This window comes from Podarcis bocagei (genome assembly GCF_964188305.1).
Source record: "Podarcis bocagei genome assembly, chromosome: 17".
Taxonomy (NCBI): domain Eukaryota; kingdom Metazoa; phylum Chordata; class Lepidosauria; order Squamata; family Lacertidae; genus Podarcis; species Podarcis bocagei.
The window spans coordinates 39,660,867-39,688,642 of NC_138143.1; the positions used below are offsets into that span (position 1 = coordinate 39,660,867).

General features: G+C 48.7%; 1 protein-coding gene and 1 long non-coding RNA gene across 6 annotated transcripts; one reads left to right on the plus strand and one right to left on the minus strand.

The window, feature by feature from the left end:
* Window positions 1-27,776, minus strand: IFFO1 (intermediate filament family orphan 1). 5 transcript variants are annotated; one of them, XM_081176557.1, is made up of 9 exons: window positions 26,904-27,776; window positions 11,678-11,738; window positions 11,491-11,586; window positions 10,283-10,423; window positions 9,193-9,353; window positions 6,794-6,914; window positions 3,086-3,178; window positions 1,463-1,593; window positions 1-797 (listed from the first exon to the last, which is right to left on the minus strand). In XM_081176557.1, exons 1-9 carry the CDS (start codon window positions 27,722-27,724, stop codon window positions 695-697), a joined length of 1,728 nt encoding a protein of 575 aa, XP_081032683.1. In that variant the 5' UTR covers window positions 27,725-27,776; the 3' UTR covers window positions 1-694. The 5 variants fall into 5 exon arrangements, with proteins under 5 accessions (XP_081032683.1, XP_081032682.1, XP_081032681.1 ...); XM_081176556.1 differs by having other exon boundaries at window positions 3,086-3,181; XM_081176555.1 differs by having other exon boundaries at window positions 9,193-9,377.
* LOC308577096 lies at window positions 4,971-5,630 on the plus strand. The gene is made up of 2 exons (XR_014003435.1): window positions 4,971-5,025; window positions 5,394-5,630. It is a non-coding gene; the product is annotated as an uncharacterized lncRNA (long non-coding RNA).

Sequence of the window (27,776 nt, forward strand, 5' to 3'; positions counted from 1 at the left end):
TAGAAAAGGACGTCAAATCCATTTAATGTTCCTCGTTTCCAGACATAGCACATCGCAGACATGGTTTGCGCTGCGGGAGCGCGACTAAGCAGAACGCAAGGGCGGAGAGGCGGGGGCGAAGGAGACCGCGGCTCGTTCTTCATCCCCGCACGAGGAGAGGCTCTTGCTGTCGGGGGGCAACGTGGTCTTGGGATGGGGGGGGGGGCGTGCTGCCCAAATGCACTTCTGCCTGTTCAGAGAACAGAGTCCAGTCTTTAAGCCAACTTGGCACCGAGATGAGGTTCAAGTTTTGCAGAGAGGAACGGATCCAGTTTGGCTTGTGTGTGTGTAGCATGGGGAGGCAAGTCACATATACTAGGTGGCGAGGTGGGGGGGGCCTTCCTGAGGCAGAACCCAGGAGTAGAGGATGCAATAAGGCGGGTGCTGCCCCACTAAAGCCCACATAAGTACAGGGGGCAGAAGAGGAGAGGAGGAGGAAGAGGAAGGAACAGGCTCCCGATGGCCGACTTATCTAGCTGCGCCTCCAGATTGCGGAGGCAGGATTGTGTGGCAGGACTCTAGCGGGGTGGGGCTCCTGGTTCCCTTCCGTCCGGCACAGCCACAGCGAGGGCATGGCTTTTCCCCACCCCCCCAACGGCACGCTCACAACTCCTGGGCCAGGAGAGAGATGCAGAGGGGGCACATTCCCCCCTCATTATCTTATGGAGGCATCGCTTGGGAGGTCACGATCGGACTCCTCCTTTTCCTCGCTTGGAGCCGATTCACTTTTCGAGACCGGAGTGAAAGCAGGAGATTTTCTGAAAGAAAAAAAGGGCGGGGGTCACATGCGCACTAGGGCTGGGGGGGGCACACACGCGGCGGGAGGGTCCGGTGGGCGCCTGTAACAAAGGCTCGCGGTGGGCAGAGAAGGAAGCACAGGAGAGCGGCTCTGTAACGGAGAGGGAGTCAGATTCTGGCTACACTAGATGCAATTGCAGGGCACAGAGAGAGGGGGGCATGGGGGGGCGTGAGGGAGCTTCCTTAGGAATCTTGCCAAGCCCAGTGTTGAGAGGGAATGGGGGCACAACACGGACATCCTCCCCAAGCCCAGCGCTGCACTGAATTTATTGTCCCATGAACCAGTGCCAAAAAAGCCCAGCGGGTCGGCGATGCTTCTCTTTCTCCGGCCGAAGCTCTCTTTCGACGGCGACTGCGCCTGTCGGAACTGCGTCACCTTCTAGAGACACATGGCACGAAACACAACTCCTGTAAGTCTGCAAGGGGGGGTTACAGCCAATCACTCAGAATCCAGCCCAAATTTGCCTCCGCCTCCCGCCCGCCCCCCACGGACACACACACACACTCCCCTCCCACAACAGGGAAGACAACCGACAAGGCCCTGCAGACGCCCACCCTCCCACCGGTGTACCCTTCCCACAGCAAGGACTAGGGCTTGGCCTAGATGCCCGCTAGAGGAGCTCACCTGTCTCCCGACTGGGTGATGAGGCGGCGGCAAGTCTCCATTTGCACGTCCAGGCCTCGCTTCATGCTACACATCTCCATGTACTCGTGCAGGTGCCGGTTCATGTCGTTCTTTGCTGTGGCCAACTCCAGCTGAGGAAGAGAGGAGTTTCAGAGGCACATCATTTCATCATGCCAATAGCAATTCAGATCCACCCCCTCTCAAAAAAAAAGCCCTTTCCCAAGTCTGCTTGATGCAACTCTTAACTTTATGTGATAGGTAAAAGGTAAAGGTAAACATAAGGGACGCGGGTGGCGCTGTGGGTTAAACCACAGAGCCTAGGACTTGCCGATCAGAAGGTCGGCAGTTCGAATCCCCACAACGGGGTGAGCTCCCATTGCTCTTTCCCAGCTCCTGCCAACCTAGCAGTTCGAAAGCACATCAAAGTGCAAGTAGATAAATAGGTACTGCTCTGGCGGGAAGGTAAACGGCGTTTCCGTGCACTGCTCTGGTTCGCCAGAAGCGGCTTAGTCATGCTGGCCACATGACCTGGAAGCTGTACACCGGCTCCCTCGGCCAATAAAGCGAGATGAGCGCCGCAACCCCAGAGTCGCGACTGGACCTAATTTTTGCCTTTTTAAAGGTAAACATAGCTGTCAACTTTTCCCTTTTTTTGCGAGGAATCCTATTCGGAATAAGGGAATTTCCCTGAAAAAAAGGGAAATGTTGACAGCTATGAAGGTAAAGGACCCCTGGGCTGTTAAGTCCAGTAGAAGGTGACTATGGGGTTGCAGGGCTCATCTCGCTTTCAGGCCGAGGGAGCCGGTGTTTGTCCGCAGGCAGCTTTCCGGGTCATGAGGCCACCAAGACTAAACCACTTCTGGCACAACTGCAGCGGTACCTATTTATCTACTTGCACTGGTGTGCTTTGAACTGCTAGGTTGGCAGGAGCTGGGAAGGAGCAACGGGAGCTCACCCCATCGCAGACTTGAATTGCCGACCTTCCTATTGGCAAGAACAAAACAATTGCAAACTACAATTTAGAGCTGAATTGAGAAGCAGGAAGCCTTTTGGGAGGGAGACCTGTCTGCTCCTCACTGTATAATCCCTGAGATATAGAAGCCCTTTCTTCCATTCTGTACTATCAAATGCAGTGAGGAGAAGGGGTGTTAAATGGGAAAAACATTTAAAGACCTGAGTAGATACACAGAACGAAGCTGCCCCTTTCCCAGGACTCTATTATTCACCCAAGAACTTGTGAGGGAGGCAATGGGATTCCCTCTGCCCAATGATCTTTGCAATTTGTCAGATGTTGGGACGGGTTTTGGTATAATATTTCACAATATAGCCCCCTGTGTGAGGCCAAAATTTGGCTCCCCCAAATGGATCTTTTCAATTGCGAATCTTCTCAATTTTGTACACCTTCGGCTTGGTGCCCTGTGAGGGTGAACCACCCTAAATGCGGTGCCACAAGATGCCACTGATGCCCCACCTTAGGTGCCCCCCTGAGCTGAGCCAGCCCCCACCAAGCCATGTGACCATCTAACCCTGATCCCCATGGGTCTCCTTCCTTTTCTGGTGGTGCCAGGGAGATAATAGCTCATCTCCAGCATTTATTTCCTTGCACACTCTTCTTTCCCCCACCTCAATTTGGTCGATGGTTTCCTGATATTCCTTCTCCCTGCTTTTGAAGAGCGATTCCGTGTCCTTGATTACTTTCTCCAAGCTGTCGTCTGGCTGCTGGCAAGGAAGGTGGCAGTGACCCCAAAAAGAAAGAAAGAAAGAGCAGTTGCCGTCCATCAGTGACACAGGTTGCAAAACAACATGACGACCATCACCACAGAAGGAGGACAGGCTACAGAGCGCATGATGTTCACAGCCTCGTTTACAGTGTGTTGACAGAGTTCAACGCTCCACCTGAGAGTCATGGGGGCCATCTGGGAGGGGGGCCAAGGGGCCTCGTCCCCCCTCCAAAATGTTCAAATTGGGGGCTGGGCCCCCTCAATATCCCGCAGTGACATGCGCACACCACACCACATGCTCACGTCATGCGCGCAAGCTGTGCAGTGCGTGCACATGGCGTGAGCACCTCTCACGGCGCGGCCCCCTCCATTGCGGAGGCAAGCCGGCACATCTGCTGAGAGCACATAGTGGCACAGAGGGCAGGAGCCAAACAACCCATGGTCTTAGCTGAAGGAAGCTTCATTGGGTGTCAGGGAATGGTCTGAATAGGAGGAGTGGGAAGGGTATCCTCAGCCAGATCAGCTTCTCTCAGAGGAGGAGGAGGAGGAGGCGAACAATTTGCCCCCCTTCTCCCCAGCAGTTTCAGTAGGAGAGAGGGGAGAATGCTGCACAGCCTCCCCAGGAGTTGCCGAGCTACGAGATAGTGGAAGAAGAGGGGGAAAGGAGGGAACAGCCAGCAGAGACTTCCCTAGAGGGCCTGGGCCATCCCCGCTCCTCTCAGGCTCGCAGGTCCAGCCGTATTAGAGAACAGAGAATGTAGGGGGGTGGAACTTTGCGTTGGCGCCTGGGATGTTGCTGGGGACAGAAGGGGAAGGGCTCAGAGTAGCCAACACCTCTCTTTGTGGAGAGACATGGATTCTAGCTTTGCAACCAGATAACTGAATTCAAAGGACTATAAAATACAAACTGCTTGTGATTCTTGCCTATGAAGCTACCAGGGGAGGAGAGAATTCTCCACGCCTGACATTGGGTTTCTTTTAATCTGGAGGGAATTGCTCCCAATCCAGATCAGGGACATTTCTGGGGAGAGAAATTGCGAGAAGAAATTGCAAGAAGTGAGGTTACAGGGAACCAGGGAGAGGGCCTTCTTGGTAGTGGCGCCCGCCCTGTGGAACACCCTCCCATCAGATGTCAAGGAAATAAACAACTATCCTACTTTTAAAAGACATCTGAAGGCAACCCTGTTTAGGGAAGTTTTTAATACTTAATGCTGTATTGTTTTTAACACTTTATTGGGAGCTGCCCAGAGTGGCTGGGGAAACTCAGCCAGATGGGCGGGGTTTAAATAATAAATTATTCTTATTATTCTTATTCTTATTACACATCCACACAGGCAAATCCCACGCCTGCAGTTTTCAGTGGAAGAAAAAGAGGTCCAATAGGCCTTTTTTTTTTGCAACGGGCCCAAACTGGATCAGGGTTTTTGACCCTCTCCTCTACTGTGGTCCTGATCCAGAAAGCGTTTCCTGTGCTTGCAACTTGCATTGCAAAACAGGCCTCTTTGCTTTAATGGGAACTTTTCCTAACGCATGTTGCCCGAGAAATGGGCTTGGTCTGGATCAGGACCATAGTTGGAAGCAAAGAGATAACCTCCCCCCCCCCCCATCTTTCATGGTAAGGTCTCATTCTGGATTGGCTGGCAAGTTGTGAACGAAAACTACCCCCTACCCATGGCACTCCCTCTGCTGCCCCCTTTCTGTGTACCAGCAGGGATGGAGACTGTTCCTTTCTCCTTTTCTTCCTTCATTTTTAGGGCAGCTGGGGGTGTTGGCCTGCTGGGAAGCAGAGCCCAGACCTCTTCCCTTGCTGTGAATGGCCTTAGGCTCGTTTTGGGGGTAAAGGTAAAGGTAAAGGTACCCCTGCCTGTACGGGCCAGTCGTGACCGACTCTGGGGTTGCATGCTCATCTCGCTTAAGAGGCCGGGAGCCAGCGCTGTCCGAAGACACTTCCGGGTCACGTGGCCAGCGTGACGAAGCTGCTCTGGCGAGCCAGCACCAGCGCAGCACACGGAAACGCCGTTTACCTTCCCGCTAGAAAGCGGTACCTATTTATCTACTTGTACTTAGGGGTGCTTTTGAACTGCTAGGTGGGCAGGAGCTGGGACCGAAGGACAGGAGCTCACCCCGCCGCGGGGATTCGAACCGCCAACCATACGATCGGCAAGTCCTAGGCACTGAGGTTTTACCCACAGCGCCACCCACGTCCCCAGAGGAATTAAGCAGAAAAGAAGGAAATAGAGGTCGGGCACACTGAAAAAGGGGAAAAAGTGTGAAGGGGGAACTAAATTGGGAGATGCACAAAAGGTAGAGGCTGCCACAGCAGTGTGCATTGCATGAGGCAAATTGTACTCTACAACGTAAGAGTGCAGTGCTTTTTTCCTGGACGAAGGATTACTCGTACCCCTAAACATTTTGTGAATCTAACAGAAGAAGAAACTTTTTTTTTTTTTTTTAAAGTGTTTCTTTTCTAGCACGGTGAATCGTCAGTTCCATTGCTACCCCCAACGGCGGCTTCATTTCCTTTCCCGGTGTTTCCCGAGTCTCAGACGGAAGTGAGCGTTTAATGTGTGAAGCAGTGTGGAATGTGGATGTGTGGTGTTTTACTGATGAAATTGTGGCCTCGTTGAGGACCAGTATTTCAGTATGAGTAGGAAAATTACTATTTTTCATCATCACAGCCAGCAAAGAAGTGTAAAGTTAATGGTGACTCTGTAAAAACAAAAGATGAGACAACGGTGTTGTGTGATACAGCGTCGTTTGTGGACAAAGTGGAGATCTGAACTATAAAATGGTGATTTTTCTTGAGTACCCCTCAACATTTTTTAAGAGGAAAAAAATCGTGAGAAGGGCAACCGTTATTCCAGCATGGAGTGCGCTTCTGATATTGTGTACCTTCAGCCTTAGTGGGTCAGATTTCGACAGCACCCGCTTCTAGATCTGTGGGCAAAACCTCTAAATGCAAGGCTTCGCCCTGTGTCCAGGCCTCACACCCTGCTTAGCTCACTGTTTAGGGAAGCTTTTAATGTTTAATAGATTCTTGTATTTTAATATTCTGTTGGAAGCCGCCCAGAGTGGCTGGGGAAACCCAGCCAGATGGGCGGGGTATAAATAATAAATAATAATTATTGTTATGTACTGAAGTTCTCACCCTGGGCCAGCAGGGGGATACTGTAGATAGTTATGCAAATAAGGGGTCGAAAGTGACGTTCAGTGATTGGATAGTTTTAGAAAATTGTTACAGTTATGTTGTACTGGAGCTCTATATAAGCAGACTGACTGAACCCTTCAGTTCAGTTCTGTTTTGGCCTCTGAATAAACAAGAGCTGTTTGAAGAATCGCTGTGTCATCTGATATGTTCACCCGCAACTTAACAATTATAATTATTATTATTATTACTGCCCCTTCCTTAAGAAGCAAAACAAGGACACCTTCTTCTGCAAACCAAGGAAACCTATGAATCCCTTGGCCAATAATTCTGACTGGTTTGGGTTTGGTTTTGTGCCCAACCTTCAAGCATGACTCAAAGCACCCACTCAACAACAATGGAGAAGGTCTTGCGCGGAAATGTACGCTGACAAGAGGAGGAGCTCCAAAAAGGCCACTCGCTTACCTCCCCCTGTGCTTCAGCTGCAGCGATAGCATAGCCAGAGAAATCCTCCCACAGCAGCAGCGTTTCTTCAGTCTCCTCCCAGGTGAGGCTGTCGCAGTCATCTTCAAAGTCATACTCCCTCCTGGGGACAAAGGAACCGCATTATCAGCAAAGAGACGGTGGGCAGGCAAGCCCAGAAGCAATAGGAGGAGAGACTTTGCTACGTTTCCGTACTGGGACTGACTTGCGAGGGACCATCCCGGCAACTTCAGTTCTGGGAGCGGCCGTCTTAGATGTTCTCGATCGGATCCCCAAGAAAGATGTTAAAATTTTTTTGTATGCCACAACTGCTGCTCGTATTTTGTTAGCTAAAAAGTGGAAAACCCAAGAATTACCAAGGATAGAAGAATGGCAGATGAAGATGATGGATTTTTCGGAGCTAGCCGACCTAACTGGAAGAGTCCGTGACCAGAAGGAGGAGGAGTATCAGGAAGAGTGGAATAAATTTAATGATTATCTAGTTAAATTTGTTAAGTTAAATTAACTGAAAATAGCTTGCAGATACTTAATTGGTTTAGGATTTTATTTATGTTAAGTGATGAATTAATATGTTTAATTCCATAAGGTGAAGATTTAAGGATGTTAATGTTTAAGTTAAATTTCATAAGAATTGGGATTTGGAAAACCGTTAAAAGGACATGCAATGAAATTCAACCAAGGGGAAGCAAGGAAGTTACTTAACAAAGTTAATAAGTGTAATTTTCAATAAGGCTATGGTTTATGTTTGTTTGTCTTGTGTGTTCATTTGTTTGTTTATAATACTGTGAAAACTAATAAAAAAAATTGGGGGGGGGGGGGAGATGTTCTTGATCGGATGCTAGGTCCAGCGGCCAGGACAGCTGCACCACCCCCACCACCCTTCCTCCTTCAGGCAGTCCTTCATGCGAGAAAGCTGGCTTCATCTAGCAAATGAAGGTTCATAAATGTGACATTTGGATGGCATTTAGTCACTAATTTAGGGCAGGTGTCCCAAGAATGATTGTGATGATAAGAAAGATTGCAAGGAAGTTCTTTGCCTTTCTTGAAAGCACGAGACAGCTTAATAAATAAATAATAATAATAACAATAATAATAATAATTTATACCCTGCCCATCTGGGTGGGTTTCCTGAGCCACTCTGGGTGGCTCCCAACAAAATATTAAAAACACAATAAAACATCAAACGCTAAAAACTTCCCTAAACAGGGCTGCCTTCAGATGTCTTCTAAAAGTCAGACAGTTGTTTATTTCCTTGACATCTGATGGGAGGACGTTCCACGGGGGGGGGGGGTGCCAATACCAAGAAGGCCCTCTGCCTAGTTCCCTGTAACCTCACTTCCTGCAGTGAGGGAACTGCCAAAAGGCCCTCGGAGCTGGACCTCAGTGTCCGGGTAGAACAATGGGGGTGGAGACGCTCCTTCAGGTATACTGGGCTGAGGCCATTTAGGGTTTTAAAGGTCAGCACCAACACTTTGTATTGTGCTCGGAAACGTACTGGGAGCCAATGTAGGTCTTTCAGGGTCGGTGTTATATGGTCTCGGCAGCCACTCCCAGTCACCAGTCTAGCTGCCGCATTCTGGAGTTTCCGGGTCACCTTCAATGGTAGCCCCATGTAATGCTCTTATAAGACCTATCCCCAGGATTATTCCTCCTTTAAATTAAAAAGAGGGAGCAAAACGTAACCACCAGGGTAGCACAATGTGGTGATGTCTAGATGTTGTCGGACTCCAACTCCCATCAGCCACGGACAGGCCTGATGGGAGTTGTGGTCTGGCAATCTCAGCGTATAGCCACAGAGGATCACGGAATTCTGTTTCGTTCCCCCACACCCCAGGCTGGGTTAGCAATCCCTAACCAGTAACTTAAGGTCCGTATAGTTAAAGCTCTGGTTTTCCCAGTAGTGATGTATGGAAGTGAGAGCTGGACCATCAAGAAGGCTGATCGCCGAAGAATGGATGCTTTTGAATTCTGGTGCTGGAGGAGACTCTTGAGAGTCCCATGGACTGCAAGAAAATCAAACCTCTCCATTCTGAAGGAAATCAGCCCTGAGTGCTCACTGGAAGGACAGATCCTGAAGCTGAGGCTCCAATACTTTGGCCACCTCAGGAGAAGAGAAGACTCCCTGGAAAAGACCCTGATGCTGGGAAAGATGGAGGCCACAAGGAGAAGGGGACGACAGAGGACGAGATGGTGGGACAGTGTTCTTGAAGCGACCAGCATGAGTTTGACCAAACTGTGGGAGGCAGTGGAAGACAGGAGTGCCTGGCGTGCTCTGGTCCAGGGGGGCACGAAGAGTCGGACACAGCTAAATGACTAAACAACAACAAACCAGTAACTTGGCCCTACTCGAAGGTAACTCCAGAAGCAAGGGATAAACTCACAGCTGATTCAACATCCTCTGCATCTCCTCATTGATGCTCATGGCGGTGGTCTCATCCTCTTCCTCCTCCTCGAGTTTTTTGGAAGTCTCGCTCTCGGAGAGGGAGGTGTCCTCGTCGCTGACCAGCTTCCTCTCCCGCTTCCGCCCCATCGTGGCTGGGACCTTAATGGGAGACAAGTGCAGAGACTACAGAACGAGGTCGGGTTGGAGGTTGGAGGTGGGTGGGTGGAAAGAGATGGGAGGGGGAATGGGGTGGTGTAGGGTGATGTGGAGAGAGAGAGAGAGAGAGAAAGAAAGAAGGAAGAGAGCAAAAGAGAAAAACAGAGAGATCGAGAGAGAGGAGAGAGAGAGAGACGGGCTTGTTATGACCAGGTTAAAGATGGTGCGATGGCTAAAATGCAATTTTTAGAAACCTTTATTTTTTAAAAAATTAAAAACTAAGCAATGGAAAGGTGGAATCTGATGAGGGTTCACAGTAAAGGGAACTCCAATCACACCCCAAAGACGGTGTTGGGAAGACAAGATTAAGACAGAGGTGTCCAGAAGGAAAAAGAGGAAAATGCCGGGAATTACAGTTATATTTTTATTTTTATTTTTACAGAAAAGCTTCTAACTCGCATAGTTTTCCAGCTCAATGAAGAAAAGAAAGAAACAACAACTAACCAACTGATTCTATAGGGGAAGCAAGAGAAAGAAGAGTGAGTGAGTGAATAGGACAAAGAAAGAGAGAGAGAAAGGGGGCGGGGAGGAGAGGGGAGAGACGGTGTTAGAGAGACACACACACAAACGCTTCCACCATGTCTCCCTCTCCGGCTGCTTCCCTGACGGGGGCTGCCAAGAGACTGAGGTGGGGGGCCCTGAAGAGATGATGAGAGGGACCAGGGGTGGGGTGGGGGTACAGGGTTCCTACCGCACATCCTCACAGAGGGTCTTGTGAAGGCTAACTGCCTGCCGGTTTTCCCCCGGGGACTGAGGTGAATACATGGAATGAGGTTTGGGTGGCAGGGGGGTTCCATTCCCCCTGGGAAAGGTGGGGAGGGGGGCGCTGTGGCCCTTCCCCACAGGTGGGAAGTGGGGCCGGTGCCTCTCACCTGAAACATTTTGATCATGTCCTCACAGTTGCGCTGCTGGGCGACGTCACACAGTTTAGCCGTGATGTCGATGCGCCGGCAAATATCCATGTCCACTTTCATGGCTTTCTCTTGGATTTTGGTATCAAGCTCGGTAAGATTCTGGCTCAGTGCACAAGAAAAAGAGGAGGGGGGGGGAGAAAGGAAAGTTAGGCATCGTTACGTAAGGTCCTCTGTACCCTTATGAACGGACTGCTTGCAGACATAGGCTTTGTTTGGATTAATGTGACAATACAGTGGACCCTCTGGATACGAATTACAGTGGTGCCTCGCAAGACGAAATTAATCCGTTCCGCAAGCCTCTTCGTCTAGAGGTTTTTTCGTCTTGCGAAGCAACCCTATTAGCGGCTTAGCGGATTAGCGCTATTAGTGGCTATTAAAGGCTTAGCGGCTATTAAAGGCTTAGCGGATTAGCGGCTAAAAGGCTATTAGCGGCTTAGTGGCTTAGAAAAAGGGGGGGAAGCGGGAAAAAATCGGAACACTTGCAAGACGTTTTCGTCTTGCAAAGCAAGCCCATAGGGAAAATCGTCTTGCGAAGCAGCTCAAAAACGGAAAACCCTTTCGTTTAGCGGGTTTTCCGTCTTGCGAGGCATTCGTCTTGTGGGGCACCACTGTAAATTCATTCTGGGGGTCCGTCCGCAACCCAAAAAGTCCGTAGGCAGAGGCATTGCTTCTGCAAATGTGCATGGTGCAATTGAGCACTTCTCAATTCGGGTTCCTTTTGCTGAAGCCGGGAGAGCAAGACTCTCCTGCCTTCAGCAGAGAGGGAGAGCTGTGCAGCGCCCCTTCAGCCAAGCGGGAGGAGAAATGGAAGGGGCTCCGTTTCTCCTGCCGCTTGGCTGAAGGGGCGCTGCGCAGAGAGGGGGAGAATTATTTTTTTCCTCCAAAAGCATTTTATTTTAAAAATCCGATTCAAATTTAAATATTTTTTTAAAATCTGATATATATATATATATATATTTTAAAGCATTGATTTTTATCCACTCTGCCTGGTTGTCAAGATGATACCAGCAAGAATTAGTCTTTCTGTAAAATGATTTGAAACAATTTGATTCAAATCAAATCCACCCTGCTGTGGACTATGCCAGTTTACACGTCTTCACTTGCCAGCCGTCTGTGGTCCAAAATAAACCAGGGTGCACATTTGGGGATGCAGTACGTAGACTCACATTGCTCATCAGCCCCTTGAAAACGACCAGCTCTGCTTTAAGCTGCTCCACCTTCATCGCCAGCTCTTCCTGACACGCTTCTGCTTCTTGGGCCTCCTAGTGGAGAGGTAGACATATAGACAGGTCAGCACTTGGAGAGACCCAGGCACAGGGCGCAGGGAGTCAGAGGGGAAGGGGTAATCCTCACCTCATGCAGCTCAGTCACTCGGTCTTGCAGTTGAACGCGCAACGTATACTCCTCTTCCCACCTGGCAAGACAAACAGACCAAAGACATGGCAATTTGTTTTTGCACCAGGCTCTGCTGGGAGGAGGGATGCGGGTGGCGCTGTGGTCTAAAACACAGAGCCTAGGACTTGCCGATCGGAAGGTCGGCGGTTCGAATCCCTGCGACGGGGTGAATTCCCGTTGCTCGGTCCCTGCTCCTACCAACCTAGCAGTTCGAAAGCACATCAAAGTGCAAGTAGATAAATAGTTACCGTTCCGGCGGGAAGGGAAACAGCGTTTCCACGCGCTGCTCTGGTTTGCCAGAAGCGGCTTAGTCCTGCTGGCCACATGACCCAGAAGCTGTACGCCGGCTCCCTCGGCCATTAAAGTGAGATGAGCGCCGCAACCCCAGAGTCGGCCACGACTGGACCTAATGGTCAGGGGTCCCTTTACCTTTAGTAATCCTACACTGGGGACGTGGGCGGCGCTGTGGGTTAAACTGCAGAGCCTAGAACTTGCCGATCAGAAGGTCGGTGGTTCAAATCCCAGCGACAGGGGCCCCATTGCTCGGCCCCTGCTCCTGCCAACCTAGCAGTTCGAAAGCATGTCAAAGTGCAAGTAGATAAATAGGTACCACTCCAGAGGGAAGGTAAGCGGTGTTTCCGTGCGCTGCTCTGGACCCAACGGTCAGGGGTCCTTTTATCTTTACTGCTGAGAGGACAGGTGCAACCCTCCCTCTGGCAAAACTGGTGCTGGCACAGGAAGTTTTGCACGGGATTTGTGCTACGCGGGAGGGACTGGCACGGAAGCAGAGGCACCCCCTGGAATGTGCCGCAGTGACAGCTGGCAGGCTTTGCCACACAGGCTTTTAACCCCGCTGCTCTGAATTCACATCCCACTGGCCGAGGATCGAGGAGAGCGACCACAAACTATGTTTAGCAACTGCAAGAGACTCGCTACCCCAGAATAAACCACATCGACAGATGAGCCCTGCCTCTCCTTCCTTTGCTCTGCAGGATCAGGCCGCTGAGTATGTCTAACCTCATCAGTTTTTGGGCAGCCCAAGGCTTGCATTCCCTCTTCCTTCCTTCACAACTATAGCTGGCACTCAGCTGTCCCCTGGCCTAGCGAGTGGCATTTTACTGCTGCCAGATAGCTATGCATGGACGTGCGCTACACAGGGATTCATATAGCTATGGGGATATATTTGAGCAGGTAATGACAGAAAAAATGGAAAAACAAATGTCAAAAGATTTTGAATAAATGGACAAGTTATAGGAATTGGATAGCACGGGGGGAAGCCAACCCAAGCATCCAAATTAGAATGAATACCGTATTTTTCACTCTATAAGACGCACCGGACCACAAGACGTACCTAGTTTCTGGAGGAGGAAAACAAGAAAAAAAATATTCTGAATCTCAGAAGCCAGAACAGCAAGAGGGGTCTCTGCGCAGCGAAAGCAGCAATCCCTTTTGCTGTTCTGGCTTCTGGGATAGCTGCGCAGCCTGCATTCGCTCCATAAGACGCACACACATTTCCCCTTACTTTTTAGGAGGGAAAAAGTGAGTCTTATAGAGCAAAAAATACAGTAATCTGTGCACATGGTTAAAGATCTGAAGAGAGAATAAGTTTTGGGGAAAGGGGTTAAAGGGGAGGGAGGAAGGGGAAGAAAAAAATTAGGATAAATGAGTAGGGACAAAAGTATATACTGCTGTGCATAACTAATAGGAGGATGATTTTGATTCATGCTATTGTTACGATTTTCGACTGAATGATATTTTTTTTTGCCAAGTTATTCGACATCCCTGGATGAAAGTGTGATCATAAAGAATGGGGAGAGGGATAAATAAATAAATAAATAAATAAATAATACATAGCTATGGGTTCAAGTTCTAGGCCCCCCAAGACTCAACCAACTTGGGCAGCAGCGGGGGTGGAAGGTGGGAATCCAACTAACACGTAGTCCTACTGGGAGAAAAGCCCAGTGCCCTGTTGGTGATGCAAACTGTCCTCCCCAGTCACAATATCAAACATTTGAGGAGCAAAGAGGGCGTGTGTGTGTGTGTGTGTGTGCTGGTAACTCCCTGATCAGCGGATCCGCATGGATCAACTGTGGGAAGTGTGTGTCTGCAAGCATATTTGAAAGAGAGGATGTATGTGGGCTGGGCGATATATCATCCAGAACCGGTTTGAAGTCCGTACCTGTCATTTAAATTTGACTCAGTATTGATCCAAAGTAGATTCCAATGTATAGTTAGCGGAGTAAACACTTAAACACATTGCAGGATCCCCCCCAAATAGACCAGATAAATAAATGTATAAAGGTGGTATCTTTGCATTGCAAGTAACAGAACCTTGCTTTTCTTGTTCTTGTGGCTTACCTGGGCCAAAATTTTAAGAAATCAGGAGCTTGGATGCTGTTCCTTTAATACAGCAATATTTTGAAAATAAAATTGGGGCGGCGATGGGGTGGAGAGAAATTAACAGCAAACATATTTCCATAGTAAAAATTGATCATTTCAGCATAAAACGGCCCAGTTTGCACAAAATGCCAAACCAAACTATGGCTTAGCACAAATGAAACAGGTTCCAAGAGAAAATATTGCTGTTGCTTTTTCTAGTCCAGCTGCCGCCGCACTACTGTTTCTTAAACCATTATTATTATTATTATTATTATTATTATTATTATTACGCCTACGACTACTATTTATTAGCATTGCACCCAAACTGAGCTCATGACTTATCTCATTCCAGATAAATCAAGAGCTGTAGCCCAGGTTTGTTCTATGGTTTACTGTTCCTGGGGAACATAAACCAGGAATCTGGGTTGACACAAAGCAGTGCAACAGCAGGACAAAAGGAGGAGCAACGTGGCCACAGTCCTCCCTCCAGAGGCCCATATCTCATGTGCAACAAGAAAGAGCAGTAGAAGTATTACATTTCTGGATCATTTCGTTTGAGGGAAGTAGGTTGGTTTAAAAGCAGGAGGAACACAAAATGTTCAGATTTCCACAAAAACATTCTGGTTGTAAATCTTTGGCTGCTGCTATAGAAACCATCTGTCCACAGCTGCACTGGCCTGGGCCGCTCTAGCAAGCCTACTGAGGTTTATCATTGCAAGAGGTTTTGCAATATTGCGGTTGAGTGGGACAGCTCACGTTGCTGTCATGCTAAAGAGCTGCTCTGGGGTTTCACTGCAAACTGAACTGCAGGGCATACCTTCAATAAACACCCTTATGCTTTGCTAACTTGAGCCGCTCCGGCAAAGATATGCTAGTTCATTCTATGCCCTTCAGAGCTACTCAGCCATTGATGTTCAACATGTTGCATGCGGTTGGTGAAAAGAAGGTTGCACCTAGTGCATGGATAGCTCAGTTGGTTAGAGCGTGGTGCTGATAACACCAAGGTTGCAGGTTCGATCCTTGTGTGGGACAGCTGCATATTCCTGCCTTGCCGGGGGTTGGACTAGATGGCCCTCAGCTTCCTTTCCAACTCTAAAACTCATAAAGTCCAGAGTGGAAAGGAAACTGATAGGTCATCTATGTGGGAATGTTCTGGGGTGCAGGAGAGGATATATTGACTAATTATATCCTTATCCAACTTGTGCTAACAAGTTCCCAAAATATCAGCAGAGTTTATAAACATTCCCCTTTAAGTTCGCAACGGTAACGTCTGCACAGGTTCGCTAGAACCTCTATAATAATTACTCTGGTAATTTCCCCTTTTGTTCCCTCTTAAAATACAAGACACGACACAGTCTTTATAAAAGTATAAAAGAGTTTACTCACGTTCTGTTCACAATATGATCCCAGAAGGCAGACAGCTTAAAAAGGTTACATACATTCAGAATCTATCTTGTAGCAAGATAGTCCTTATCTCCTCTCTTGGCTGGGAGCCAAGAGAGCATCCTTAGAAGTTTCCTCATCGAAGGAAGATGGCAGAGAGAGAGAGTGGCTGCCTGTCCTGTGCTTTTGTCATTACCTGCACAGGTGAGGCCACACCCACCTCTGGTCACATGCGGAGGAAGTCCGTCCCCAGGAAGTTTACCTGCTTGCTGGACAGACATCCCTCCCCATGTTCTAACATGTACACTCTAGGAATGTTGTCATTGACTGCTCCTGTGTTTACATCCCACAATCTAGACCGAGATGCCCTCAAAGGCCTTAGAAGCACAGAACAGGATTGTCAACATTTTTTCTTCAAACAGAAGACACAGCTACATCCAATTCCCCTTTATCACAAACCGCTTTTGGAATTCCTTGGTTCTTTGTATCGAAAGCATACCTGGCCAGTGTTTTACGGTCTAGGCAAGCAGCTTAAAGGTCTAGCTGAGGGGTCAGCAAACTTTTTCAGCAAGGGGCCGGTCCACTGTCCCTCAGACCTTGTGGGGGGCCAGACTATATTTTGAAAAAATAAAATAAAATGAACAAATTCCTATGCCCCACAGATAACCCAGAGATGCATTTTAAATAAAAGGACACATTCTACTCGTGTAAAAACACGCTGATTCCCGGACCGTCCGCGGGCTGGATTGAGAAGGCGATGGGGCTGGATCCGGCCCCTGGGCCTTAGTTTACCTACCCATGGTCTAGCTGATATGAAGGGAATTTCTTGATATAGGTTTGCTGATGTGGAATTGACTCCAGTACCTTTGCATTTTACTAAGGGGTGAGCTAAAAATATTTAAAATAATAATGACTCCTTCCTCCAGCCCATTAATAAATGGTTTCAGAGGCAAAGGTTTTCCTGCCTTCCAAATCAGCTTTTCTCTTGCAAGATTCCCATATAAAAGCAGGTTATTACACACACACTAAACTGGCTGGAGAGACAGTCTTCTATCTGTGGAAACTGGGAGGAGAAAGAATCTGCTCAGACGTCAATTTGATCTTTATCTCCAGGGGCTTTCGTGAAAGCTTGTTCTTCCCCTCTTCCAGCAACCTTTTAGTATTTCCCAGAACAAACTTGAAAAGTCTCCTTCCTTCCAGAAGCAACAGCCTGCGCTGGCATTTCTCATTGCCTAAAATAAGTGGAATTCTTTTCTGGCAAACCTCTAGCCAAATGCTTCATATGCCATAAGAGTTTGCCTTGCTCACCCACCCATTTAGGACAAAAACAAACAGGCGATTACTCATGGTTTGGGGAGGAGCACAGAAGATGAGGCAGAATATGAGAAAGGAAGGGTGACTCAGGGAGGCGAAATGTGGAAGAAGAGACAGGCAGGGAGCTTGCGTCTCCAGAGAAGAAAACATGTCGTTTCTGCAAAATTTGTTTAAGGATACTTCATTCTCCTGTCCTAGGAAAAATAAACCCGAATCCATGGCCTGCTATCTATAGCATGCTATCAAAACAAATGGCAGTGCAAAAGATATCTAGGTACAGGCTGCCTTTCTATGTTTAAAAAAGCATGAGAGAGCTGCTTTTTGAGATTATGTTTTATAAATAAAGCTTAATAATAACTATAGCACATGCTTGTTATTAGAGGGTGGGGACTAGTAATCTTGAGATATTCCAATTCAGGTTGCAATCCTGCTTTCACACATGTGGCTCCTATCACCTAATAATCATTGCTATTTGGCCGTAAGCTATAATTGACCGTCCACATTATCAGGAGTATTGCATTTTTTTTCTGCTTGCACATAGCATCTAGATCAAGGGAAGTAATAGTGCCACTGTATTCTGCTCTGGTCAGACCTCACCTGGAGTACTGCGTCCAGTTCTGGGCACCACAGTTCAAGAAGGACACTGACAAACTGGAACGTGTCCAGAGGAGGGCAACCAAAATGGTCAAAGGCCTGGAAACGATGCCTTATGAGGAACGGCTAAGGGAGCTGGGCATGTTTAGCCTGGAGAAGAGGAGGTTAAGGGGTGATATGATAGCCATGTTCAAATATATAAAAGGATGTCACATAGAGGAGGGAGAAAGGTTGTTTTCTGCTGCTCCAGAGAAGCGGACACGGAGCAATGGATCCAAACTACAAGAAAGAAGATTCCACCTAAACATTAGGAAGAACTTCCTGACAGTAAGAGCTGTTCGACAGTGGAATTTGCTGCCAAGGAGTGTGGTGGAGTCTCCTTCTTTGGAGGTCTTTAAGCAGAGGCTTGACAACCATATGTCAGGAGTGCTCTGATGGTGTTTCCTGCTTGGCAGGGGGTTGGACTCGATGGCCCTTGTGGTCTCTTCCAACTCTATGATTCTATGATTCTATGATCTTGCTATGTTCCATCTATGTGGTGAGTACAACATAGCTGCCATAGGTAGAGGAAAATCCAGGCCCATACCCTCCAATATTTCTCCAATGAAAATAGGGATGTCCTATTTAATAATAATAATAATAATAATAATAATAATAATAATATTTATACCGCACACATCTGACTGGGTTGCCCCTGCCACTTTGGGCAGCTTCCAACATATACAGAAACATAATATAACATTAAACATTAAAAAAAAAACCTTTCCTATACAGGACTGTCTTCAGATGCCTTCTAAAGGTTGCATCTCCTTGGCTTGGGGGGTTGCATAACTCCATACCCTCCAACATTTCTCTGAAGAAAAGAGGGATGTCCTAAGGGACATTCTGGGATCAAATCAGAAACCGGAGCGGCTCCTGTAAATCTGGGACAGTCCCTGGAAAATAGGGGCACTTGGGAGGGTCTATACTCTTGTCCTCCCTCTTGATATTATGTTTTTATATATGTTGGAAGCCCCCTCCCCAGGGTGGCAGGGACAACCCAGTCCAATGGGCAGGGTATTATTATTATCATCGTTAGTATCATGGAATAGAATGCCCCTATTTCATCAGATAAACATTGGAGGATATGAGCAACCCAGAATGTGCTGCTTTACTCCCCCACTTCCTCTTTAAAAACGGGTCTAGCAGTCATTTGTACAGTCAAAACACTCAAAAAGTAGACATAGTCAGAGGTACCAGCAGAGTCTGTACCCATTTCCTGCCCACAAAGAGCAACACTTTGAGAGTGGAATCTCTCTCCACATCCTGAGTTCTGCTGGTTGGCCCCAGCACTGAGCAGCAGAATGCTAGGAATTGGTTTCAGTATTGAAAACTATTATTTCAGTTCTTTTATCTCAGCTATTTCCACCCTGGCCCTTCCGAAATGATCTCCTGTTCGCTCTCTACTGGTTCTTTGGATCTGGGACGAGAGGACACACTTCCTGTCCTGCCTTAACCCAACGTTAGGAATGGTACCTTCAGCATCCTTTGCTGAAAATGAGAGTAAACGCTTCCTTGGTAGCAACACTGATCTGAGGGTGGCCAACTGGAATCAGAAGGCGACTCTTAAGCCTCCTTCACATCCGGCCTCGTCTCCTGATCCCCATCCCGCACCGCCCGCCTCCACCCCCCCATTCGCACTCTCATCTGCAATGCACCATTTCCTAATAATAGTCTCGACTGCAACGTTCCCTCCTCCCCCCTCAGCCCAGCCCAGGCGAAGCAGAGCAGCCCAGGCAAGCAGACGTTTCCTTGAGTGACCCCACATCTCCCTCCCTCCCAGGAAGATGCGTTTGAAGCTGCTAGATGAAAGGGAGGGGAGAAAGAGGTGCAGGGCACCATTCCCCAAAGAGACCAAGCCGCTGAAACAACAGGAGGCCTTTCTGCCAACGAACCTTCATTCCCTCAAGACATGATCAACTCAGAGCAACAAGGGAAAGGATGGAACAGGAACCCTAATAGAAAACAGCTGACTCCAGTCCGGGGCGTTGAGTCTGAACAGCTTTCAGCTCTTAGCTAGCTCCAGATTTAGAGTTTATCCACTCAGAATCAGAATTGGAAGGGGCGACGAGGGCTGTCTAGTCCAACGCCCTACAATGCAGGAATTTTTTTGCCCAATGTGGGGTTCAAACCCATGATCCTGAGATTAAGAGTCTCGTCTCTCATGAGCTATCCTATGGGTGAAGGATGCAAGGTACTTGTAATGTAACTCTGAGAGCAGCAAATTTCAGAGGGCTAGTTTGGAGGCAACAATAGCTATCATGTAATATGTCTACAGGGACACAGGTGGTGCTGTGGGTTAAACCACAGAGCCTAGGACTTGCCGATCAGAAGGTCGGCGGTTCGAATCCCCGCGACGGGGTGAGCTCCCGTTGCTCAGTCCCAGCTCCTGCCAACCTAGCAGTTCGAAAGCACATCAAAGTGCAAGTAGATAAATAGGTACCGTTCCGGCGGGAAGGTAAACGGCGTTTCAGTGCACTGCTCTGGTTCACCAGAAGTGGCTTAGTCATGCTGGCCACATGACCTGGAAACTGTATGTTGGCTCCCTTGGCCAATAAAGCGAGATGAGCGCCGCAACCCCAGAGTCGGCCACGACTGGACTTAATGGTCAGGGGTCCCTTTACCTTTAAGATGTCTACAGGGCAGCTTAAAGTCTCCTATAAAGCTTTTATCTGGGGCGTTTCCCAGATACCTCTGATGTTCCTCACTCACATGCCTGTGGTAGACTATAAGAATCCCTTTGGTGCATCATATTCGGGGCCACTGCTCTGTTTCCAGCCGTGGCTGGTGGCTCAGAGAAGCTCACCAGCAAAGCATGGAAGTACCAGCTCTTTCTCCTTTGTCTCCAGTCCCTGGTATTTCAGATGCGCACACAGATCGACAAGTGGGTAAGGGGCAACAGATCTCCCTAGGGACTCCTGAGAATACTATTACTATGAGAGGCAGGGGCTGTTAAAGATCTCCCACAGATTTTCAGTGAATACTAAAGCTGCAATTATGGTGCAATTTTGAATTCTGGTGCTGGAGGAGACTCTTGAGAGTCCCATGGACTGCAAGAAGATCATACCTACCCATTCTTAAGGAAATCAGCCCTGAGTGCTCACTGGAAGGACAGATCCTGAAGCTGAGGCTCCAAGACTTTGGCCACCTCATGAGAAGAGAAGACTCCCTGGAAAAGACCCTGATGCTGGGAAAGATGGAGGGCACAAGGAGAAGGGGACGACACAGGACGAGATGGTGGGACAGTGTTCTCGAAGCTACCAGCATGAGTTTGACCAAACTGCGGGAGGCAGTAGAAGACAGGAGTGCCTGGCATGCTCTGGTCCAGGGGGTCACGAAGAGTCGGACACGACTAAATGACTAAACAACAACAACTAAAGCTGCAATTCTTGGGATCCTCTGGAAGAATCCGTGGTAGTCCAAAATTGTATCAATCAATACAAGGTTCAGAGGCTGAATATTCTCAGGCTGAATGAAATACAAAGGAATTAAGTCACAAAAGAGTGGTCAAATTTAGTGGGGTGAAGCACACATCTAATAAGTCTTAATTTTGTAATGAACTTTAATGAAGTTAGGGAAACTGAGCAGATGGCCTTTTAAAATCCCTCCCTGTTCCAAAAATGTTTATTCTGCTGGCATCGATGGTGCTCAGCCATTCTGCACAGTCATCTCGGTTCTCTGCATTGGACCCTTTGCCAGCTTTGCAGCTTTGCAAATTCCAACGCACACAGAGAGAGAAATCTCCAAACACCAAGGCATTTAGTGAATTCACTTTTCCCTTAGGATATCACAAGTGAGAGGAAGGAGGGAGTAGTTCAATTATTAGGCCGCTCTTTCAGTAACTGGTTGGCTCCTGGATGATGCCGCATGTCAGCATATTTTCCTAGTGTTTATTTAGTGCTTTCCCTAATTGCACAAAGCTCTTTGCAATTATCATCTCGCTATGAGAGACGCGAGCATCGTACAGCTCCGCACAAACATTCTCTCTCACGTGCACAGCCCATGTGTCCGAATTCCCCATGTACCCAGTGCAGTTCAGTGTTTCCAGCTGCTGTTCTCACTGGTCCTTCCCCTCTGTTTTTAACAACAGCATGGCTGAGATCGTTTAAGCAGGTGAAGGGTTTGCCATCACTTCCTCTCTGTTACCAGGACAGCTGCCCTCAGCAGATCACCTTGCGTCAGGCTGCCGCTAAGGACACAGGAAACGGGCAGAATATGTGCGTGCAGAGATATTGCAACCCTCTCTGTAGCTCCTCCTCTCTGGAGCAGAAAAAGACATCCTGGTAAATTGTACTGTGCATTAGTTAATGGAAAGAAGATGCCATTTTGGTTTTCTGCATCAGGCCCATGTGTCGTAGGCTGGTCTTGTCTCCAGGAATTTACCCCAAAAGCATCACAGGCACCTAGGCTAAGTACATATCACAGACTCACAGAAGAGGAGGAAGGGACCACGAGGGTCATCTAGTCCAACCCCATGCAATGCTGGAATCTTTTGCCTAATGTGGGGCTCGAACCCACGACCCTCATATTAAGAGTCTTGTGCTCTACGAACATGAACATATGAAACACAAATGAGTGGGGAATCTGTAATGGAAGCAGGGCCACAATGCTTTCCTCTTCTCACCTGCCACATTCACACACATAAACAGAATAGGATCCCAAACAATACGTTTGCAAGGGTGAATGCGCATTTGGAGCAGAGAAGGAGACGAGGAAATGGCTAAGGACCAGAATCTGCTGCTTCTGAAATGGCCCGTCCCAAAGCTGTTTTTTCTTAACACATGTACGCATATTTAACTCCTGTCTTTCCACCAGAAACAGCTCTCAAAGGTTGATCATGTAAATCCTAACAAGGATGACCTTCGGAAAAGCGATCCAGGCTTTATGAAGCCTGAGGGGGGAAATATGGGGGCGAGAGAGGCTCAGTGAGCGGCAATTGGCTCCATCCCATCAAAGCACTCGCTTCTGATCCAGCTATGCCAGGATTATCATCAGCTTGCCTCTAATCTTGTCTGGATAAGTAAGGAGGCCGTGCAAGGGAGTTTCACAGCCTTTCTGGCAAGAGAGGCAAACAATATATTGCAAGGAGTAATGTCCAGTTCTGGGAAGGAAGGAAGATGAATCACAGCCTGGCTAAAGGTGGGCATGAACAATGATGAGCGCAGAGATGGAGTCCTTTGCGGAGAGGATGCCTAGGCCTGGCAAAGAGTTGATTGAGCAGTGCCATGACAGCCAACTATCTGAAGGGCTGTCGCACAACCATTGGAGCTAACTTGTTTTCTGTTGCTCCAGAGGGTCAGGACCCCGAACAATGCATTCAATTTTCAAGACAATGGATTTGGACGAAATGTTAGGAAGAACTTGCTGGTGGTGCAAGCTGCTTGACAACAGAATGGACTGCCTCAAAAGGAGGTGGACTCTTTTTTAAAAAAAGTACAGCCAGGATGGGCACCTATCAGGGCTGTTGTAGTCTGAAGTAGCTTTCCCATATCGGACAGGGGGGTTAGCCTATATGATCTCTGAGGTGCCTTCCAACCTAATGCTTCTGTGATTATGCAGCTGTAACAATTAGGCACAGGGATTGTTAAATAGCAACACTATCAATGAAGACCAGGCAGGGATATTTCACAGGAAAGGCTCTGATTTAGCACTATGTATGCTCAGCACTTAAAAGGTATGATATGGGAGTTTCAAGGCTGAACTATTTAAAAGAAAAAGTGGGACAGGGAGAGAAGGGCATTACTTGACCCTTTCTGCCTTTGTTATTTCTCCAAATAGATGTGATGCTTTGGTCTAAACCACTGAGCCTCTTGGGCTTGGCAGTTTGAATCCCTGTGATGGGGTGAGCTCCCGTTGCTCTGTCCCAGCTCCTGCCAACCTAGCAATTCGAAAGCACACCAGTGCAAGTAGATAAATAGGTACCACTTTGGCGGGAAGGTAAACAGTGTTTCCGTGCACTCTGGTTTCCATCCAAAAGCAGTTTAGTCTTGCTGGCCACATGACCAGGAAAACTGTCTGTGGATAAACGCCGGCTCCCTCAGTCTGAAAGCGAGATGAGCGCCGCAACCCCACAGTCGCCTTCAACTGGACTTAACCATCCAGGGGTCCTTGACCTTCACCTTATTTATCCAAGTTAAATCATCATCTGCATCCTGTCAAAGCTGCATTTAGTTCCATTGGGGGAGTGGGCAAAGGTTTTTCCCCCTCCTAAGTTTAAAAGCCACAAGGCAAGGGATGATTTCAGCTGCGAATGTAGCACAATGAAAAGAGTTCAAACACCCCTTCCTCTGGTGCTTTAACATTTTATTCCATGTTCTCCTATGGATCTGCTACTACAGTTTAGGAGCAAAGGTTGCATGTTGCAAAGAAGTGGAGATGGTAGAAACGTGCATGACTTGTGCATTTTCTGCCTCACACTTCTTGTGAAACGTGTGAAGAGGCACGTCTCTCTTGCAGCAACATAAGGGAACATCGCCACATCCACAGGGAAATTTCACAACTGGTCACAATACGGAGCTAGGAGGCAGACGCACAAATACTTCTTGGCCAATTATAATGCAACCATCCTGGTATCTTTCATGCTTAAAGCCATCAAAAGTAGCAGTAGCCCCATTGAAAGAAAGAAAAATACTGTTTCTGAGCAGCTGCTGCTATATTGTCCCTCTTACTCTTTTAAAGGATGCTTTGACAGGGATCTCTCTATCTCTCCCATGATCACAGACATTTATCAGCCTCTGTGCGATGTACCTTCCCTAGTGTACAAAAGTGCATTGCAATTCATCGTTCCTCTTCCCAGCAACCCAATTGCCTGGAAAACAGCAGCAGGCACAGATTTTTAACCTGGTTCCCCTCACTGAAGCCCAGCTAGAGGCACCTGCAGTTCTGGCATATTTAAACATCCTCGAACTTAGCCAACCCTGCAAATCTTTCTACCTCTTCAAAGGTACCTATGTTTTCTTTTAAGCATCTGGTGCTCTGCTTTACTAGCTCAAAGGACTCTCAAGGCAACTTACAAGTTTGTTTGTTTAAACATGGGTTTAATAAATAAAATGGGACAGAATATACCATCACTATAGCACAGAACAGAAATGTCATATCGGAAAGAGTCTTCTTAGCAGGCTGGGCAAAATAAGGAGGTCTTCTTCGCCTGGTGCCAAAGGGGCAACAGAGTCGGCTCCAGGCAAGCCTCCCTTGGGAGTGAGCATTCAATGGCTGGGCACCGCGAGGTCCTTGATTCTGGTCACTGATGGTGGCCTTCCTTGGAGGGTGTCTGAGAATGATCTCAGTAGCTGGCAGGTTTGAGTGAGACAAGCTTAACTCAAAACTCCCCACATTTACGAAAAGAGAAGTTGCTTACCTCTTGCTTGTGTGTCTGAGCGCATGCGCGCGCACACACACACATGCTCAAAACATCACAACTCAGGAAAAAGTTATGGGTACCTGCCAGGAGCTGGGAGAGCAGGGTTCGAATCCCCACTCAGCCATGAAGCTCATTGGGTGACCTTGGGCCAGCCACCATCTATTAGCCTTGCCTAGCTGAGACTCCAATACTTTGGCCACCTCATGAGAAGAGAAGACTCCCTGGAAAAGACCCTGGTGTTGGGAAAGATGGAGGGCACAAGGAGAAGGGGACGACAGAGGACAAGATGGTGGGACAGTGTTCTCAAAGCTACCAGCATGAGTTTGACCAAACTGGGGGAGGCAGTGGAAGACAGGAGTGCCTGGCGTGCTCTGGTCCAGGGGGTCACGAAGAGTCGGACACGACTAAATGACTAAACAACAACAACACCACAGGGTTGTTGTGAGGATGAAAAGGGGAAGAGGAGAACCATGTGACCATCTTGAGATCCTTGGAAGATAAAGGTGGCATATAAATGCGGTAAATAAACAATAAATAAATAAATGAGCCTTTTCAAGTTGTGAGATCTTTCCCAATCTGCACCTGCGCTGGAATAGTTTTAAATGTGTTTGTATGGTTTTTCCCTTGTTATTTGCTGCCCTGGGTTCCTTTGGGAGGAGCAGGAGGAGGAGAAGAGAGAAACAAAACCTCTCTGATCCATTTGCCATAGCTTTCTCTACCTTGGATGCTGCTCTCAGTAAAAGGGAATAAAGTTTTCAGAGAAAGGATATACCGGCATGCCGTGTGCAGCTTGGGCCCTTCAGTCTTCGCCACCAAGCAAAATGAAGCATCAGGACGTATAAAAATCCATTTGTTCCCATCCATCCCTTGTCACTCCCAGCCAGCGTCTAAATGCAGACCGCAAGTTCCTCCGGCCACGAAGCCGACATCTGCCGTTTACATTTGCAGAGTGCTATGTGCACTGAGGGCACTATATAAATAATATGTGGCTACTGCAAATAATAATAAGAATTCTGCACACACAGAAGATCTTTAAAGGCTTAGGTTTCTGTGCCTTCTCTCCGCAGCAAGTCAGCTGAGTGAGGATCTGCGACATAGAACTCGCCCAACATTGGCTTTCTATACAAGATGGGGATGTTTAGGTACAAACTGGTAAAAAGGTGGTGGTGAGCTTTGAAGGGTTAGACTGGTGTCACACCTTAGTTATAGAAATCTGAAGTAGACGGGAATCACAAAATGCTTTAGTGTGGCAGGGAAGAGTTGGGCATAGCTCTTGGCCTAACTTCACCTTTCTCTCCCTTCTTCTAAAAAGGAAAAAAGAATGGCAGTGGCAACCGGGACAGATCATTTAACTTCTTTATAACTCTGTCCTGCCACACAGAGGAACCCATTGCTGGGGGCCGAGGTCCTTTCTGCCCACCCCCTAAAATATTTGAGGGGGCTGCTGGGCCCCCCTAAAGTTGATGGGCATTGCCATTCCAATGGTGTGCATGCAAATTTGAAAGAAAGAAAGATGTTAAGTGATTAAGTTAATTTTATAAGAATATTGGTTTGGTAAAACTGTTCGCATGATATACATGGAAATTCAACCGGGAGATACGAGGAAGTCACTTAACAATGTTACTAAGATTGGTTCAAATAAGGTTGAGATTTTTGTTTGTTTGTCTAATTTATTTATTTTTATTGAAAATTAATTTTAAAAATTGGGGGGGAAATCAAATGGTGTGCCTGCTCTGCATCTTGTGATCGATTATGTGGGGTGGAGCTTACCTCTCCCCCCCCCCCCAATATTTTATTCAAGTTGGCATGTTTGCTGACATGTGTGGAAAAAGTGGATCACGATGACTTGCACTGCATCACAATGTCGGGAACTGACGAATTGAGCAAAGATGAAAAGGAGAAGGAAGTCGTCCAACAAAAGCTGGCCTGGCCCCGGAACAAAAACAAAAATAGTGGCAAAATAAGAGGCTCCTGCGACGGCAGCCCTCCTTCGTCGCCTCTTTTCCTAGTGCTCCCACCAGCCCGTCTCTCTCCCCCTCCCTGGCACTGGCCTCCTTGCCGGCTGGCGCCCACCCACCGCGACGATGCCTTTGCCCGCCCCGTCGAGCCCCTCACCTGCGCTTGTACTCATCGCGTTCCCTCTTCACCTTGGCCAGGACGTTGTAGAGCGCCCGGATCTCGGGGGTGATGGTGTCGATCTGCACCCCGACGCCGTCAGGGTGCACCCAGGAGACGCCGGGCCCCTGCACCAAGGTGGTCTCCAGGCCGGGACCCAGCCGTCGAGCCTGCGAGAAGGACCAGATGGTGCCCGGCAAGAAGCGAGAGGAGGACGAGAAAGTGCCGCCCGGCAGCGAGGGCGACTGCGAGGAGGTGGGCGTGAGCGGGGCCCCCGGGTGGTGGCAGCTGGGCGAGCTCAGCACCCTCGACGGCGTGCCCAGCCCCACCGAGCGGGGGCTGCTGCAGCTGCTGCTGCCGCCGCCGCCGCCTCCGACGCCCCCGGCCAGCGGCAGCCCCAGCGGGCGGATGGGGCCCACGAAGCCCGTCTGCACGGCTTGGTCCCGGCGCTGCAGGCTGCCCCGACGGGCGCCGCCTTCCTCGAGGGCCTGCTGCAGCTGTTTCTCCAGCTGCCGGTTGCGGCGCTCCAGCTCGTGCACCTTGGCCAGGAAGCATCGGAAGCGCAGGTTGAGGGTCTTGAGGACGTGGATGTTGGAGCCCAGGTCGTTGCGGAGCGCCATGGCGGCCGGCGGGGCCGGGAAGGCAGAGCCGGCGGCGAGGGAGGCCGGCGGGGCCAGCTCCCCGTCGAAGAAGTCCCGCGGGGGCTCGCCGGGAAGGAAGAAAAGCTCCGGGAACTGATGCTGCTGTTCGGGCTCCGACGCCGCCAAGCCCTGCTGCTCTTGCTGCAGGAGGAAGAGGTTGGGGCCGAATAACGGGTTCATGGCTGCGGCGGCCGTCCAGGGGGCTGCGGCGGCGCCGGGGGAAGCGCGGGCT